Source organism: Giraffa tippelskirchi, chromosome 9 (genome assembly GCF_054371585.1).
Source record: "Giraffa tippelskirchi isolate mGirTip1 chromosome 9, T2T-mGirTip1v1.2.pri, whole genome shotgun sequence".
In the NCBI taxonomy this organism is placed as follows: Eukaryota; Metazoa; Chordata; class Mammalia; order Artiodactyla; family Giraffidae; genus Giraffa; species Giraffa tippelskirchi.
In genome coordinates, this window is record NC_137283.1 from 105775820 (window position 1) to 105794021 (window position 18202).

The window sequence follows — 18202 nt, forward strand, 5'->3', positions numbered from 1 at the left end:
ACTTCACGTGCCTCTTTCTGTTTGTTTTCGACAGGAATTTAGATAATGGGCTGTGTGCAATGTAAGGATAAAGAAGCAACAAAACTGACGGAGGAGAGGGATGGCAGTCTGAACCAGAGCTCCGGGTACCGCTATGGTACAGACCCCACTCCTCAGCACTACCCCAGCTTCGGCGTGACCTCCATCCCGAACTACAACAACTTCCACGGGGCCGGGGGCCAAGGACTCACCGTCTTTGGGGGTGTGAACTCTTCGTCTCATACTGGGACCTTGCGAACGAGAGGAGGAACAGGTCAGGATGAAGCTGCTCTTAAATCTTTTGGCAACTGAACATTTGTGCTCCTTTGACATTTAAGTTTTTAATCCCTCTGCAGCTCACCGCTACCAGATGAAAGGCTCTTAAAAATCACCAGAGCTTGATGGACAAATCTAGATACTGACAACAGCGGCGTGGGGGTCCCGCAGCTGCTGCCCTGTGAGGATTCTGTGAGGGTTACGAGGCACAACTTTCTGCTGAGTCACTTGAGGCCAGTGGCTCTCAACCTTGGCTGGCTGGCTCGGAATAACTAGGCAGCTTTTTCAAAATATAGATACCTGAGCCCCGCCCCCCTCCCATCCCAGATCTGTTGAATCAGAAGTTTCAGGACTGGATCTGAGCGTGGATGTTTTGAGTTCTCCAGCTATGAAAGCACTCCTTCCCCACAACCCCCAGTTCAGAGCGTTTCCAGGGGAGTACCTGCCCTTTCAGCTTCCTAATTAACCTCCATCCTGCCCGTCACTTCCCAGCTGGTGGGGTCATTTGGCTACATTATTTTTTGACAATTTGTCTTCAGTGATTCTCTCTCTCTGATCCTCCCATTGTCTTCTATATGACAGAGTTTATCAGCCCTCAATTATTTTCATCACTTTTGTATTTTAAAATTGAATCTTGTGTATCCTTAAGGGATCGTCTCATTTTTTTTTTAACTTTTCCTTCTCTTTCCCTAGGCTGTGTTTCACTGCTATGTGCATTTGCTGACTTAGCTAATACTTTGTGAAATATCTGGCATGTGTTCTCAGACATATGTTTTCTGAAATATTTGTAAGATATCTCATGCATCCTTAGTCTTCCAAAGCCTCTCCCAGTATGTGAACCATGGTAACTAGATATGTGACATAACTTGTTCCAAAACTGTCTTATTTATTATCAGAGTTTTTTAAATATATATATATGTATTTATATAAAATACATCAGTCCTTATGTTCTCAGTTCAGCTGGGAGCAGAGGTCTTATAAAATAGCCTGGTATGACCTTTTACTTGGGGAATTGGCACTACCAAGGCCTCTCTTCCCTCTGCACCCAACAGAGTAGTGTAGTTACATCCAGGGCACCTGACCCAGAGCTTTGGGCAACTAGCTACTTCTGTCCTGCCAACATTTCACACTCCGTTCAGTAGAAAAAATATTTATGTTCATCCTTATGGTACATGTAGCTTTCCCTTGAGAGCAGAACTTACATGGGTGACTGGAAGCTGAGCACACTTACTTATCCTTCCAGTCTTCCTGGAATGCACCTGGAATGGAGGGCTGAAGGAAAGAAGTCATCAGGCAGTCTAGGGACGTCTGTCTCCGGAGGATGCGGGGGGGGGGAAGCGAGCCAGAGATGCACCCAGCACACACACCCCATGCCTGCTGGGAGAAGGCGAGTGCTCTGCTGTCTTTCCCAGGGCCTGATGTGGGCTCCTCATGGGAGTAAATGTGTGTCAGGTAAAGGGTGTCTTGTCAGTCCTGCAGAGCTCTGCCCATCTGAACCGTAATGTTGCTACTTGTTGCCGTTGGTTGTGGCCATGATATAATATTAATATCTGTCTCTTCCTGAAGACTCACTCCAAGTGTGCAGAGAGAAGTCTTTTAGCCCTGGGTTTTAGTCAGCTCAAATAATGCTTCCTTTCACAAAGACTGAGGCATAAATTCAGCTCGTGACCAGTTTCACGCATTAATTACAACGCTGCCTGATGTTATCAGTGCTGATTAGATGTAAATTTTGAGAATGAGGCTTTAGTGGAGATTTAATTTCTTGGAATTAATTTCCCCTGGTGTAATAATCTCTCCCATTTTGATTTTGTTTTTTGTCAGGAGTGACCCTGTTTGTGGCCCTTTATGACTATGAAGCACGGACGGAAGATGACCTGAGTTTTCACAAAGGAGAAAAATTTCAAATATTGAACAGCTCGTAAGTTTGGAGAGGGAGAAGAAAGCAGGCATGCCTTTCAGGCCGGGAAGTGACTCTTGTGTTAGCAGTCTGCACCTTTTTTCATATCTCTGAATTGCTAAGAGAGCACTTGCTCATCAATTCATTAATTCTTAGCAATTTAACTTGAGGAAAGAAGAGTCGATGAACCAGTGTGGTATTCTATGGTGCTGTGTGTCCAGGGAGCTTTTTGGGAGCACAGAAGCAGAGTCAATGGTTTTGGTTTAAAGGCTGTGAAAGCACCAGGATCTCCCTCTACAAATCTACAGTTTCAGATGATTGGCATGGGGCTTGCCTGTCCACATTACCCTCTCTCTGCCCTGAGATTTTCTTCAAATTTCACGTGTCACCCTGGCCTCATGTAAGGCTGGCAACATGTTCCATTTTCAAAATTGCTAGATGTTCTAATTGGTGAAGCCTGTGGAGGCATTTTGCCACAATGAAAATTTGCAACTGACTGAAACCTTTGTAAGGTGGAAGGAGAACCGATTTGGCCCACCTGAGAATGACTGCAGTGCATGCCTTTTCAATGTGGCCGGTAGGAACAGCCCGTTATGCAGGCAGTGGGGAAATGTCAAGGGCGAGAATCACTCATTTTTCAAATCCTCCATTTAATACTTCCTTTAGGGAGAGTAAAATATGAGTCAGATTTCCCTTCAGTTTTTAAATATTGCATCTGTTAGGTTCAGGCAAGGTGCACAGGTCAGGGCCCTCCAGAAAATTCAGGCTCAGAAGAAAATGATGTCCCATGTGTCTAAGTCAGGCCCCCTCCCCCACTCCTCATGTTTCCCTCATGAGCGCCCCCTAGTGTCTGGGAAAAATAAGTGCGGAGAGCCCGTTAGGAAGGTCCAGTTAATCTGCCCTCTGCCCCCTGAGCAAACTGGATTGTGTGATGGTGGAAGGGCCGGAAGCCTGGCACTTCTGCTTCCGCACAGCCTTGCTCACCCTGCACATCCCAGGAAAGAGGAGTGGTCATTGGAGCAAGGAACTCCCCCAGGACCTGAACACTGCCTCCTTGTAAAGCCCTCCCCTCCCTTCAGATGCCCCCAACTCAGGACCACCTTTCAAGGGCAGGAATGGAATTCCTCCCATATTAGGCCAGTGACTCTTCCACACATCAAAAGGCACTGTCTCTATAGTTATAAGATTGTTTTTTTTTTTAATTTATTATTGTCACCATTAACAGGGGGGTGGATGGGATTTTTTTTTAACTTTTTATTTAAATTACATATGGTCAAGTGCACAGATCAAAGTGTGCATGGTGGTGCTTGCACAGTAACACCGCTCAACTGGAAAATAGTTCGGGTAGTACCTTGTATATCATACATATTTTACCACAGTTTTTTAAAGGTGTACCATTCGCAGAATTTTCACAAACCAAACATACCTATGTAACGTGTACCGGGATCAAGACGAACATCACCTGCCCACCCCACCCCCCAGCCCTCCTCCTGTAGCCACAGGAATTTTTCTTTAACTAGTGAACAGCTGCTATTTATTGAGGGCTCTTAGGTGCCAGCCATGTGCTAAGTTGCAGAGGTTCTCATTTGCCCTTCACAGCAACTGAGGTGTGTCTCTTAGTCATCTTTTGACATAGGAGGAGCCAGAGGCTGAGGTTAGAGAGCTGCCCAGGTACGTGGAGCTAGCAGGTGGCAGAGCCGAGGGTGAGATGTGGGGATGGCATACTGAGTGCAGCGTCAGGTTTGGGGCTGGAAAGGCCCAAGTCAGAGGAAACTGAACTATTGGAGTTACATACAGGTTTGAGGGGAAGTGGGGTAGGGGGCATTTGGCTTTGATCTCTTCTGATTTCTGATTCCTTGTTGTTAATTCGATGCTCAGATGAATGCTTCTTGTCAGAGGCTGCTAATTTCGAATTCTGAAATATCACCCTCCTTCCCCTCCCTGTTTTATTCAATATTTCCTAAATGCCAGCAGCAAATGCCAAAGTTGGTTAGAACTTTTCAATTAATTTGTAACTTCTAAAAGGTAAGAATTCAGAAATATAGGAAGTACCTTAAGTGAGTCTCTTAGGTCTCCTCCACACTGCACATGGATCTACACGTTGGATTTGCAGGGCGCTTGGAAAGCCAGTCATTGCCAAAATCTAATTTGTGACTTCCTCTTTTGTTAAGCTGGGTCAGATCTGGAATGGCTTCTGATGGGAATTTTTGAGGAACATTTAAGGAAGATCCGATCTACCTCAATCTATAGTTCGTGATTTGCATGCATGGTCTTTCATGTTTACAGAAGGCATTTGAGGCTCTGACCCTGTTCGCTTAGAAGACAATGTTACAAAGGATTTTTTCCCCCTTTAATGTTCTTCCTTCTTGCCAGTGGAATTTCTCATCCTACGTGCCATTTAAATGCCCTTTTTCAAGGTTATGGAGGGTGGGAAATAGTTTTTGTAACAAACACAATATCCTGAAGTCAAGGGTAATAACAGGGAAGGGAAAATGGTGCAGGAAAAACAAAGCAGTGTACAGAACCAGATGGCGTGCGTCTCCCCCCCCCTTCCCCCAGCCTCTCCTGGGCCCCTGGCTCCCACCCCTGGAAAGAGAGGGAGGGACAGGGCTGTGTTCTCCCTGGGGCAGCTGCCACACCTCCCAGTGTGGGTCCTCCCACTCCTTTCCTGGTCTGGAGGCAGAAACTGAAGGCCTCAGGGCAGGCTTTTGTGTTTTAAGGTGCAGCATAAACCATGTGATGTGCTTGTAAGTCTGTGCCCGTGGCCCAAGCTGCAGCACTGCTTCCCACCACCGGGAGGAGAGGTCCCTCCCTGACCCGGTGTAAGTGCTCAGTGCAGGGTATTCGGACATTACTAAACTTGATCCATTTTTGAATACATAATTCATCTGTTTTATTCCTATTTTTGCATTTCATGACTACTGCTGTACCACCAGGAACAGCAACTCTAAAATATCATCAATGTTTTACAGAGTGGAACAGTGCTGATGGCCTAGGGTGCTGTCAGTAGTTGTGTCAACTCTTTGCAACCCCATGGACTGTAGCCCGCCAGGCTCCTCTGTCCAGGGAATTTTTCAGGCAAGAATACCGGAGTGGGTTGCCATTTCCTCCTCCAGGGGATCTTCCCAACCCAGGGATCAAACCCACTTCTCCTGCATTGGCAGGCGGATTCTTTATCACTGACCCACCTGGGAAGCCCCATGGCCTAGGGTAGTGACTCCTTTAAAGTTCTTTTCATTGTAATAAGAAGAAATCTGGTTTAGAGCCCATGTAAGCTTTTGACCAAATTGTTATGGATATGCTCTGTGAGAGTAAGATGGGTGGTGACCAAATTTAGAAAGAATCTAACATTTATAATAATAATGTGCCAAAGCTCCATAGATCAAGGCTGACTTCTGTTTGCAACTGTCATTTCCTGGCTCCATCAGGGCTCCAAACTCCCAGCTCCTTGGGACCACAAGCCCTCTGAGCAGCTCTGGGGAATAGGAAGAGGCTCTTTTAATACGTGTTTAAACTAGAGCAAGAGGGGAAGCTGTGATGGAAACCTCTATTCTAAACCAGAGCCAAGGCTTAAATCATGTATTTGAATCAGAGCAAGATAACAATTGAAAAAAAACCTCACCAACTCTTAAATGAATGAAATAACTAGACTATAAGAACTGTTTAAAGAAATGCAACTTTAATAATACTAATTACTCATGATAACTCAAAGAAAAAGTAACCTAGTAAAGATCCTGTTTTCCTAAATCAAGCTGAATAATTTGTATAGAGTATGTTATTTATTTGTAGGTGAATTGGGCTTCCAGTGTATTAAAAAGTGATTTATTAATCTTCTCAGAAGGGTCTTTTTACTATCTTGAGTCTATACCAGCCTGTCTGGGCACAACATGTGAGTTACTACATTGTGTCCTTGTCACCTCCTTTGGTGGAGAAAGTGACCCTAGATGGCCTCGAAAAGAGAAAAGGATTTTATCTTTCTCAGCCTCTCATGAGTAACTGAAAACCTTTGTGAGATTAATGGAGTCATTCAGGAGAAAATCGTGAATTCCTGATACATGACTTTAGAATGATCTGATAGTTGGATTCTAATCAGTGCCAAACTATTTAGGTGCCAAAACAAAAATGAGATAGTTAATGCTCAATTTGAAATGGAAAGAACTTGATCACCTGGATAAGGCTGTGCTTGTCACAACTTGCAGCAAAGTATATTGGTTTCCTGTCCCAGGTGACATTTCCATGTAACTGAAAATTGATAGTATCGACTTTTTTTTTTTTTTCTAAATTCAAATCAGTTAGAGCTAACTCAACGAAGGTTATTTTGCAGTAAAAAATAAATAAGCCTCTGCTGCAAGTACTTAATATTTTCCTTACCGTTTGGGAGATTTCCCAGGTGTGTGTGTGGTGGGCGGGACAGGGAGAGAGAAAGAGAAGCAAGTCTGGAAGTGATATGTACTGTTATTTTCTACAATGAAATGTCTCCATCTAGTGGAGGTTCAGAGCAGTAAATGTTGTCACCACATTAAAATAATGGCTCCAAAGCAGTTTCCTTAAACACGTGCAGTGTGCAAAGAAAAAAATAAACTTCCACATATGTTCTTGGATGATGTCCTTACAACTGCACCTATTTCCCTTGACAGATGTAGAAATGAAACCAATACAAACTGTTACAATGTTAACATTTGTAATGTCCTAATTTAAACCTGAAAGGTAGAGGGACAAGCTCTGGGAGCTATACAGGGTAGATTCCACCCAGCCAGTATCAATCTAGTTCTTAAGTTGGGTGGTGGGTTCACAGGTGTTCATATGTACCTATAGTCTTTGGTATGCATAAATTACTCCATGAACTAAATTTAAGATGATTAATAAAGGAATTTCTGGGTGAAACTATCTCCCTCTTTTGATTGATTTGTTTAAATTTAGTAGAGTAATGAAAGACTGAAAAGCTAATTAGAACAGCAGTTTTTTAAAGCGTTTCCCAGCACCCTGTTTCCCTGTGAGCTCTTCTGTGTTGCTTGTACCACCTGACACTTTCCCGTAGCTGCACCTGCTGCACCAGTGAGCTTGTCACCGTTTGTCTGTTGTTGTGTGAAATCCTGTCTGGAGAGGCTGCTCATAATCACCTTGCTCAGGGTCAGGCTTTAGAGGATGGGTCACAGAGTGAGGCTTGCGTTTCACACGGAGGCTGGTCATCTTCCACCTAATTGCATCCATCTGGGGAGGATCCTGACTAGAGTCCAAAGCCAACATTTCTCTTCCCTGTTGGAGGGCTTTGACACACAGGTCAGTGAAAAAGTGATTTAAAAAAAAAAAAAACAGCCTGGAATTGCTCTTGCTGCCTCCAAGGACCAAAAAAGGCAAGAGAGAAGGTGCTGGGCATCTGGTGATCAAAAGTCTGGGAGGCCTCCATCCACTCAGGGGCAGCTGGGTCCTCCCCTGCCCCTCACGCCCTTGACCGCAGCCCGGTGGAGGGCTCTGGGACACTGTCAGTGTCAGAGCCACAGCCCCATGTACACACTGACCTTTGTTGATGGGGGAGGAGGCACGCACTCCGCTCCACCCATGCTTTCTGTCATGTGCAGCTGTGTGAGTCTGATTATATGAACTCTAACCATTTCATCTATTCATTTGTTTCAACTTGAGTCATGTTTTAAGTCCCCCTTCCCATCCGTCTGCCAACAGCACTGAGCGCCCAACACATGAGGCCATGCTGTGGCTGAAACACTGGGCTGAAGTGGCGAGACTAAGACTCTCATCCTCTTAGCGAGGTCTTTTCCTCCCCCTGCACCCACCCTTCCTCTCCTGCCCCCCAGACTCAGGCCAGTGCTGTCAATACTGGATGAAATAACCTCAGAGTGAAAATGTATGAGCAAGTTATAACCCATTGTAAGCTTTATTCTTCTATCCATTTTCTTGAAAGCAAACAAGGCAGATACTTAGAGCACCTGCATCCTTTATTGGGCCTCCTAACAGGCTGCCTTTCTCAAATGATATGCAACTATGAAGGGCTTCCCAGGTGATACAGTGGTAAAGAATTCACTTGCCAATTCAGGAGACTCAAGAGACACAGGTTCAATCCCTGGGTCGGGAAGATCCCCTGGAGTAGAAAATGGTAACCCACTCCAGTACTCTTGCCTGGAGAATCCCATGGACAGAGGAGCCTGGTGGGCTACAGTCCACAGGGTCACAAAGAGTCAGACAGGACTGAGCCACTAAACACAGGCACACATATGCAACTACAGTGTCTGTCTGCTGTCTGTCTCTCCCTTTCTCCCTTTTTTCTTTCTTTCTTTCAAATCATTTACTAGCTGACAAAATAACGTTAAAGCCAATGGCCTGCATAGAGGGACCAGGACGCTGGGAATGAAGTAGAGACTGTTGGCCAAATTAGCACAATCAGTACATCCTTTGTTTTCTCCCAGCTTTATTGAGATATAATTGGAAATATGACATTGTATAAGTTTAAGGTGTACAATGTGATGGGTTGACACATGTATGTTGTGAAACGTTTACTGCAAGAAGGTTGGTTAACACATCCCTCACTTCACATAATTACGATTTTGTTGTTGGTACAATGTTTTCCTTAAGTAGGCAGTGATTGAATTCCCTTCCGCTCTAAGTTGGAGACACTTACCAAGCCAAAGGGACTTCCAGGGTGGAACTAGTGGTAATAAAAAAAAAACCTGCCTGCCACTGCAGGAGACATAAGCCACAGAGGTTCGATCCCTGCATCAGGAAGATCCCCTGGAGTAGGAAATGGCAACTCACTCTAGCATTCTTGCCTGGAGAGTCCCATGGACCGAGGAGCCTGGTGGGCTACAGTCCATAGGGTTGCAGAGAGTCGGACACGACTGAAATAACTTAGCACGTACCGAGCCAAACGCCCTCTTCCCCATCAATGCCCCCTCATGAAGGGTCCTACATTCTGAATTCATAAATAAAGCGAGAGATGAGAGACAAAGCTGGACTCTTCTCCCAGCTAATGTGGATTGCACCCATTTGACCCTCACAGAAAGCTGTGTGGGAGTTTGGAGAAGTCAGGTAGTCATGTGCTCCCACTACACCAAGTCTGTGACTGCAGAACACTGAAACGGTCGACATATTCACTTCTTTTTCCTTTTTTTTTTCTTCCAGGGAAGGAGATTGGTGGGAAGCTCGCTCCTTGACAACTGGAGAGACAGGTTACATTCCCAGCAATTATGTGGCTCCAGTTGACTCCATCCAGGCAGAAGAGTACGTTTTGCTGTTTTCCCTTAACTACTTGCTTTTCCAAGTTAGTTGCCCTGATAAATGCATTAACATTGTGCAAGAGGAAGAAGTAGTTCCCTGGAGCCATTAAGGGGGGAGAAGGTGTGGCAATGCTGTGACCCCCAGGCTCTGTGCCATGGTTTTTGCCATATCTGCGTAATGCTTGTACCCTTATTAACTTAATGTTTTTTTTAAAGCCTGCTCAGTTTTTAAAAACATTTATCTTGAGAAGAAACTTTAGAGTAGCACCTCAAATGAAAACCCAATATTACTTGCCATAAATAGAAATAACCATAAGAATGTGATGAAATTCTGCCTAGAGACTGTACTACTGGCCACTCCAGGATCTAAGCCTGCAGTCTGCTGAAGGGGGGGGGGGGGAAGATGGGAGGGATGGAGACAGAAAGGGAGGTGTAAGTAATCGTTAAAGATCAATTTGAGATTTTTCTCCTCCGCGTATACGGGAGTGTTAAAGGGGTGCTGAAAAGGCATACCGTCCACATCCCAGGTAGGAATAACTCACGAGCAGAGCAGTGCCTCTTGCCACTCAGGAAGCCCTGTGGTGATGCACTTCAAATGGTCCTTTCCTTTGATATGGAGTCTCGGGTGGCTTCTTTCTTAGCAAATTGTGACTAGCAGTGAGTGCAAGGATTTCGCTGATAGTGGTTTCAGAAGATAGCCGATGGGCTGAGGGAGTATTCTAGAAGGAATGACCATGGTTCCTCCCCCCGGCCTGGGCATTTCCAAAGCAGAGAGCTGTCAGGATGGCTCGTGTGGCGGCCCTCCCCTCTGAACTGAGGGCAAGGGAGGTGGAACAGCATCTCCCGAACGTGGGAGCCGGGCCTTCCCCCACCACCCACCCATTGCCCTGATACCTAGGGAACCTGCCTCTGCTGCTGGAGGCAGTTCTGACTTTCCAGCAAGGTTGCTGAGAAGAGTCGGCCCCAGAGTCCACGCTTCAGCTCTGGTATTTAACATGCCCAGCGTTTATGTCCGCGCTGCAGGGACAGTTAGACTCCCCTGTGGGATGGCTTGCTTGTCTTTAATTCCCCTGTATCTCCTCTAGGAAGATCTGTTCTGTTTTCACTCTCGAACACTCGGTGACTTGAGCTCCTTTTTGCTCTCAGTGAGTGTGTTTCATCATCAGTGAATAAAGGAATCTGCACTGAATTGTTATTTTAGGGCAGGTTTGCAAACATGTCTGTGTTCTTTCAGAAGAAAAGATGCCACCAAAATATACCATTACTTTGACTGAACTGGGAACCTGCCCACAATACATTTAAGTTATATTTTTAATAGTTTTTTAAAGAATAAAATAACATTTAAAAAATAATACCCATTGTTTTACATGTGCAGTTAATTACCATTATCTTAAAATACGATTGCCTTAGTACACTCTATTGTTCTAATGGTTCCCTTTTCACCACTGTTCATGTTCACACTGCGTTTTAATTGGGTTATTGATACAAATCTGGAAAATCATTTCCCACTAATCACTGGTGTAGTTCCCTTTTTAACCCCTAGCACAAGGTTAGGATTGTTGCAGTCTTGTGCCTTTAAAAGTCACGAAGGAGCTGGCATGCAGTGTGTCTTTTCTTATCTTCAGGGAAGCTCACTCATTCACAAAAGAACTTGACAGTGAACACATAATAGCTGTGTTCATGTATAATGAATTGAAATTTCATTTTAGAAACTGGATCCTTTCACAGTCAAACATTCTAAAAATTGTCCCTGTGCACAGATTCCAATGGAATGCTACCAAGTTCTCCCTGGGGCTCTAGAAGCACCTGCTGCTCACTCAGCACCTAGTGCGGAAACATTACCCAATTGTCAGGCTGGGCTTACGGCTGGAGGGTGCAGGGGGAGGTGAAAGATGAAGAAGGAAGGCCAGGAGGCGACTTGATGCAGTGCTTCCTAAAGTGGCACAGGAGTGACATTACAGGGAGAGTATGAACACCTCTGTGACACCGAGTCATTTTTAAGGATGTGCTGGTTGACTGTGCCAGAGGTCACGTGTGGCAGGTCACAGCACCACCACTCAGCAGATGCCTTTTACCAGGTCCTTCCCATTGCTGAACAGGAAGACAAGAGTCACAAGCATCCAGGGACAGCAGTCGTCTCAAATTAGGGATAGTCTTGACCTCTTTCTTTCAGAGCTCCTATAGGTAGGAAGCTACTGACAATACTGTTTATCCATTCCAATGGACTTTTTTTTAATGCTCGATTAATGATCTTTATGTACACTAAGACTGTGTTTTGTTATTTGCCAAGGGTTGTAATAATGCTCAAAAATCCAGGGTCTTGTAGAAGCTCATGGGCAGGGTGTCCTGCAGTTGCCATTTCAAAACAAGGTCTGGGTTTTTTCCTTTTTGTGCATGCAAGTGATACTTGCAACACAAACCACTGGTTTCCCATCATCTCTGGAAGGAAGAAAAATAACCTGCAATTCAAATCTGATTTTTTTCAGGAGTGAAAGGGATGGATTAGGGATGGAATCAGGAATAGATTGAAAGGGAACTAGATGAAGCTAGGAAAAATACACAGGGGGAGGCTAAGGAGGGACTTGGAGGTAAGGAAGAAGCACAGGCACCGTTCTACTTTGGCAAATGATCATTAGACAATGACTCCTTCCCTTGATCTCATTTACAGGTGGTACTTTGGAAAACTCGGCCGGAAAGATGCTGAGCGACAGCTTTTGTCCTTTGGAAACCCACGGGGTACCTTTCTTATCCGTGAGAGTGAAACCACCAAAGGTAAGATAACGAGTTGAAGACGTTGGCTTGTCATTCAAATCTGTGGATTAGTCAGAGGGGATGAAAGGCTTATCTCTAATGTACAAGGATTTTTAAATGGCACATATCCTCTCTGCCTCGTGAGCAGAGTCCTATTTTCAGTTTCCCCTCCAGGCTCTAGAACTGCAGACAGTTCCAAAAGGACTACAGAGGCTCGAAACCAAGACCTTCCTCCCGAAACAGGGGCTGGGCCTCTTCTCCCCTCCAGGCACACAAGATCACAGAATGTTCAGAAGTCCTTTAGAATTAGGATTTTCTGAAACTCTTAGTTCCTCAGGCACCCATCACACAGGTTGTTTTTTGGGGTGGTTTTTTTTTTTTTTTTGCATTTCTTTTGTTTTTTTCCACAAGCATGGACTTCTCTTCCTCCATCTGCTGGCCTTCTCATTATTTAACAACTCAGTAGAGCCCATGAGAGGAGCTGGGCCAAGAAAACAGCAGTGGCCTTCTAGCTTGAACAACCAGACTACTGGTTATCTGCTCCTGTGAAAAGTGTGGTGAAGCAAGAATCGGAAGCTCAGTTCTAGAGAAACAGCCCTTAGATTTCTTTCAGTACATGCCACCCCTGACTTGGAGATGCTCTGTGGGTAAACCAGACTAGGACAGCAATCTCGGCAGTGAGCATCTGTGCTTCCCTCATCTTACCCTGGGGGAGCTGGGCCTACACTGAGTTCACCAGTACAAGTATACTGAATAGACTTATTGTAGGAAAAAAAATCCAGGGAGCTTTCATTCCCAATGGTAGAATCATTTTATTACTAATATCTTCTGACATTAACAGGAAAAAATTATTTTCTTCCTACGTTGCTGAGTGTGTGTGTGTGTGTGTGTGTGTGTGTGTGTGTTGTGTGTATGTCTCCTCTTGATAATTATCTATCAGAATACCCAGGTAAATGAGTCCCCCAAAAAGAAATTGGTTTTCAAAATGATTGGAGCTGCTAATGCTTTGCACGTTTCCCAGGTGCCTATTCACTTTCTATCCGTGACTGGGATGATATGAAAGGAGACCACGTCAAACATTATAAAATTCGCAAACTTGACAACGGTGGATACTATATTACCACCCGGGCCCAGTTTGAAACCCTTCAGCAGCTTGTACAACATTACTCAGGTAAGGTGAATTCTAACTGGCCACTAACCATTTGGATGCTGGAGGGAGGGAGTGGGCATAGAGTGGGAAAGGGGAAAGTGGTACAGCAAATATATTGCAAAGGCACTAGGAAAACAGTCTTCTTTGCTAGGCTCTCAAGATGAGGCTTGGCCGAATAGATTCTGTCTCTATTTTTACCTTCACAGTTATTGTTAGTTCCATATGTTTGTCAAAACACAAATCATTCTCGTTCCCCAACTAGAAAGCAATAGGTTAAGTTCTAAAAGCTGTTTGTTTTCTCGTCTTAGTCTTTAAATCCTTGGAAGTTATCTCTTCCTGCCCCCCTGCAGTATATATAGTTTGGAAGCTGTGAAAGGAAGAGGGTGTGATCTCCGGGGGGAACTCCGTCCATGGGGCCTCCTAGAGGGGGTGGTGTGTTCCTACCATCTCTTGCCACTCAGCACTGCAGTGGGAAGGGCTGCACATACATACACTGGATGACTTTCGCCATCCATTTATCGTGTTCTACTTACCTGCCAATGCTTCCATTTCCTATAGACTTAGACGTTTATGACCCACAGCTCCTAAAGCTGTTACAGCTATTGTATTAAATTAAACTTTTAAACAGTAGATCAATCTCTGTCCTAACACCCAGACATCACCATTAGTCTGTTGTTCCTAGAAACATATAATTATTAGGCATTTAGGTGTGTGATTTGTACATTTTATTAAAGAGGGTGATTGTACGTGCAGTTGTTAAAATGGTTGCTTTCTTTCCTAGATTAACAAGTCAGCCCAACTATATCAATATATACACACCAATGGATAGACATATGCATGTCCAGATACAGGTCTATAACCCAGTAGTTTTTATGTGACCCATATGTACATTTTCTGTTTTTCTTCAGGATAGTGACAAGACTCCAAAATACTACATGGCTTGACTTCCACTATTGCTCTATGCTCATTCATTTAAAAATATGTGTGTATAATTTTTTAGCACCGAAAAAGGCAGTTTTTTGAAAATGGCACTAAGAAATATCTGTCTATTGATCCTGGCCACTAAAGAGCAAATGAAAAAACAATAACAACACTTGGCAAGCTTGTTGATTAGGGCAGAGGGTCACTTTCATTGGTGTGGGTTCTAATGAAATAGGAGAAATGAAGCAAAATATCTCCCTGAAATTAAATGATGTGCTCAAAATGCCTGCATGTTGTAAGGATCTCTCAAATGCCTAAATATATTTCATTACAGCCAGACATCAGCTGGATCCCCAGGGCTTAGAACATTTGAAAATATTGTGTTGGAAAGGGCACCTTAATAACATCATAAAGCTGGAAGGAGAGAAGGGATGTGAGGAGCAATAGACACTTTTTAATCTCAAAAAAAAAAAAAAAATCCATCTCGAGACAGATTTGTTTTTATATTGGCTTCTCCCCTTGCCTCTTTCTCTCCCTCACACAATAAAATGTCTTTGAAATATTGACACATAAATAATTTCCTGCCTAAATGTCTGAGAACCTGATTCTATCAAAAAGAAAGGAATAAAAAGGAACTTGCAGCTGGTTCCTGGGCCAAAGGCGACAGCAGTACACTCTATGTCCCTGGAGTAGAGGGACCTCCAGTGGGGTGTGGCCAGCGGGGCTCCGTCCCACCTCAAGCCAAGCTCTCTGCAGCTTTTGTCACTGCCCTGAGTCCCTGTCCATTGTCACCTTTCTCACCTGACTGATGTTTAGCTTGGCATTTAGACAGTTTCCCCTTACCACTGCTAGAGTCTGAAAGGCTTTTTCTTTAAAGAGAGAAGAAAAGGGAAAAATCCTCCAAATAACCTATAAGTGATAATGACTTTTTTCCTTCCTCTTTTTCATAGGAAATAGAGTTCTCTCACATCCTTGAGTTTCTGCAAATTTTAGTTCCCATTCTTTCTCCTTTCAAACCAGACTCCTAAATTATACATCGGAGACTGTTATAAAGAATTTTTTAATGGAAGATTTCAAAGAAGCAAGAGTAGCTGACTGGTAGAATAGAGTCAGTTCAAATTATCAGAGAAGTCACTAGAGAAATAGGACCTCTTTTTATCCCTCTCCGGGTGTAATCTCCAGCCTTACTAGTTTATAACAGTCTAACGTTCTATATGAGAAGCCTGTACCTAAGCTACAATTTTAAGTATATTCATAGCAAAGAGAGTCCCCACACCCTTGATATGAGACGGCAGCAATAGATAGTTGTGCTGACATTCTGTGGTCCAAATGTACCTTTTGAAATCAGCAGAGGTTATTTGCAGTTTCAGGAGACATGTTATTAGCACACTGGGCTGAAAACATTTTTCTTATTTCGTAAGCACAGACACCAAAGCAGCCTGAATCTGTATCTATGTATAGACTCTACTAGACCTGGGTGTACGCAGTCACCGAAATCCAAAACGTCTTCTGTTCTGCCTCCAGCGAACACGTTTCAGTGTGTGGTGTCTAATCTTCCAACACGTGTGTAGTTCTCTGCTGACACAGCACTGCTCTCAGTAACACTGCGCGCTGGCGCGGTTTGTGCCCCTGTAAGTGTTGTCGTTTCACATGTTTGCTTTTCTCTTCCTCTCCCGCCGCTGTCCTCTCTCCATCAGAGAGAGCCGCAGGTCTCTGCTGTCGCCTAGTAGTTCCCTGTCACAAAGGGATGCCACGGCTTACCGATCTGTCTGTCAAAACCAAAGATGTCTGGGAAATCCCTCGAGAATCCCTGCAGTTGATCAAGAGACTGGGAAATGGGCAGTTTGGGGAAGTATGGATGGGTATGCCGAGACTCGATTACTTTATTACTAGCTTTCTCGTTTGGGAAGTCCCAAACATGAAAGATGGAAGGTGAAAATAAAGACTTTTTGGCCAGGAAGAGAGTATGAATTACGGTTAATTTGGATTTTTATTTCAAAATTCTGGTTAAGATTGGCAGATGGCTCAAATGATACTATTATATGAGCCTCAATTCATAAACCAGGAAATGGTACAAGGAATATTCTAGCCTGCACCAAATGCCTTCATTTCCAACTGCAAATGTTGGTAGAATGAACAGTGTCGCCCTAAAGGGCCCGTCACCTCCCATCTTTTCTAGTGCATGCATGATTATGGATTATAAGGACTGTGTTTTCTTTATTAATTCCCTTTCCTGTAGAGAAAGCTGATGGTTTGTGTTTTAACTTAACTGTGATTGCATCGAGTTGTACCCCACAAACTTCTGGATTGTCTAAAGATGCTTGGGAAGTTGCACGTGATTCCCTGTATCTGGAGAAGAAGCTGGGTCAGGGGTGTTTCGCTGAAGTGTGGCTTGGTAAGGCAGAGGGCACATTTTGTTTTGGCTGCATCTCAAAGCCAACTAAAAGGCGATTTTGAACACACACACATAGCTGGTGGGACCGAGATGCTTGACCTGGATGGCTAGATGGGCACAGGCCATTCAGGTTATTCCCTTCCATCCTGCTTCGTGGTTAATTAAGGCACACAGAACAGAAAACCAGTACAGTAAGAATCTGATGTTTCCTCTTCCTAAGACGTGGGAAGGTAAGATTCTATAGGTGGGCTGATGTAGGAAAAGACCATGGGCTTTTTTCCTCAGTAGCCTGAATTTGAATCTTTTCCAACTGATTAACCATGGGCACAGGGCTAATTTCATCTCTTTGAACCTCAGTTACCTCATCTGTAAAACTGAAATAATACCTACTTCATAGGATTACCTTGAGGGTGATATGGCATAGTATATTTAGATGGCATATGGCAGGTACTCAGTAGACACACGTTCTTCTCTCTTAATTTGGTTGTCTTTGGTCAGGCCAACTGCACTGGCCTTCCCCACTGCTTTAAAACACCCTGAAACATCTGTCAGTAAGGTCATGTTGGGGCTATGGAATCCTGCTTCTTACTTTCTTAGATTCAATTAAAAGCAACATTATTTAAAAGCAAAAGCATAGGTTGGTACATGTTGATTTGTGTGGGTGTAGGTACTTAGGTGTGATCTGCATTAAAAGATTTAGTGCAGTTAAAGCGCTTAGAATGGAACCTGACAACTAGTAAGTACTACATATATGTATAGAGAGAGAGAGACACACACACACTCAGATATACACATGGATGTGTGTATGCATATGCCATTATAGTAATTATTATCATTATTAATATAATCGCTTTCCGAGTCAACTTATTGTGTCTGTCCCTATCTGGAATCTAACTCTTTTGTTGTATTTATATGGCTTTACACTCCTTTATCCACCCAATTTATAATTAGATTTGTGGGTCCTAAGGATTTCAATAGTCATTCATAAAATCAGGAAAAATTAAACTCTGTACAAAAATTTATTTTCAAATATTATAGTTACCAATTTTAAATCATTACACATGCTGTTGTGTTTTTCCCTGAATGTGAAACATGTTGAGGTAGTTCAGGATCAGGATGGAAGATTATCTGGGTAACCAGGTGATATTAGAGAGGATGATCTCACTGTTAAAATTTCAGGGGTGTTGAAACACTCACACAGACCACTTACTAGTTGCCAGATTTCCCATTTATGTTTAGTGGTCAGTTTTCTATAAGATTTCAATGAACTCTTTTTTAAGCCACTTATCCTTTGATAATTTACATTTTTATAGGTTGCATGTTGTGATTATATGAACCATGTTTTTAACAGGGTAACAAGACTTGTTCCAATTTATAGAATTTTTTAGTTCTAGGATTAATTATATTAAGTATAAAGTTACTTTAAACCAGCCTTCTTTTGCAAATAGAAAACAATATAATCTAACTTAGTAGATTTTTCTGTTTACCTTATAGTTTTAATTCAAAGTCATAGGACTAATAATGGATACACATAGGATTTAGTGGGTTTTTTTTTTTTTTAATTTTGG

General features: G+C 43.4%; 1 protein-coding gene across 27 annotated transcripts in view; it reads left to right on the forward strand.

Annotated features, from left to right (window-relative positions):
* FYN (FYN proto-oncogene, Src family tyrosine kinase) overlaps positions 1-18202 on the forward strand; it is a 209416-nt gene that overhangs the window by 155777 nt on the left and 35437 nt on the right. For 13 of the 27 annotated variants that reach the window (XM_081530570.1, XM_081530569.1, XM_081530568.1 and 10 more), the window contains 6 exons: positions 35-292; positions 2116-2212; positions 9323-9421; positions 12086-12189; positions 13190-13339; positions 16479-16634. In XM_081530570.1, the coding sequence (XP_081386696.1) occupies positions 46-292; positions 2116-2212; positions 9323-9421; positions 12086-12189; positions 13190-13339; positions 16479-16634 (853 nt within the window). In that variant the 5' untranslated portion in view covers positions 35-45. Of the gene's footprint in view, positions 1-34; positions 293-2115; positions 2213-9322; positions 9422-12085; positions 12190-13189; positions 13340-15936; positions 16102-16478; positions 16635-18202 lie in introns of all 27 variants that reach the window. The other 14 variants (XM_081530554.1, XM_081530555.1, XM_081530549.1 and 11 more) reach the window with 2 other exon arrangements.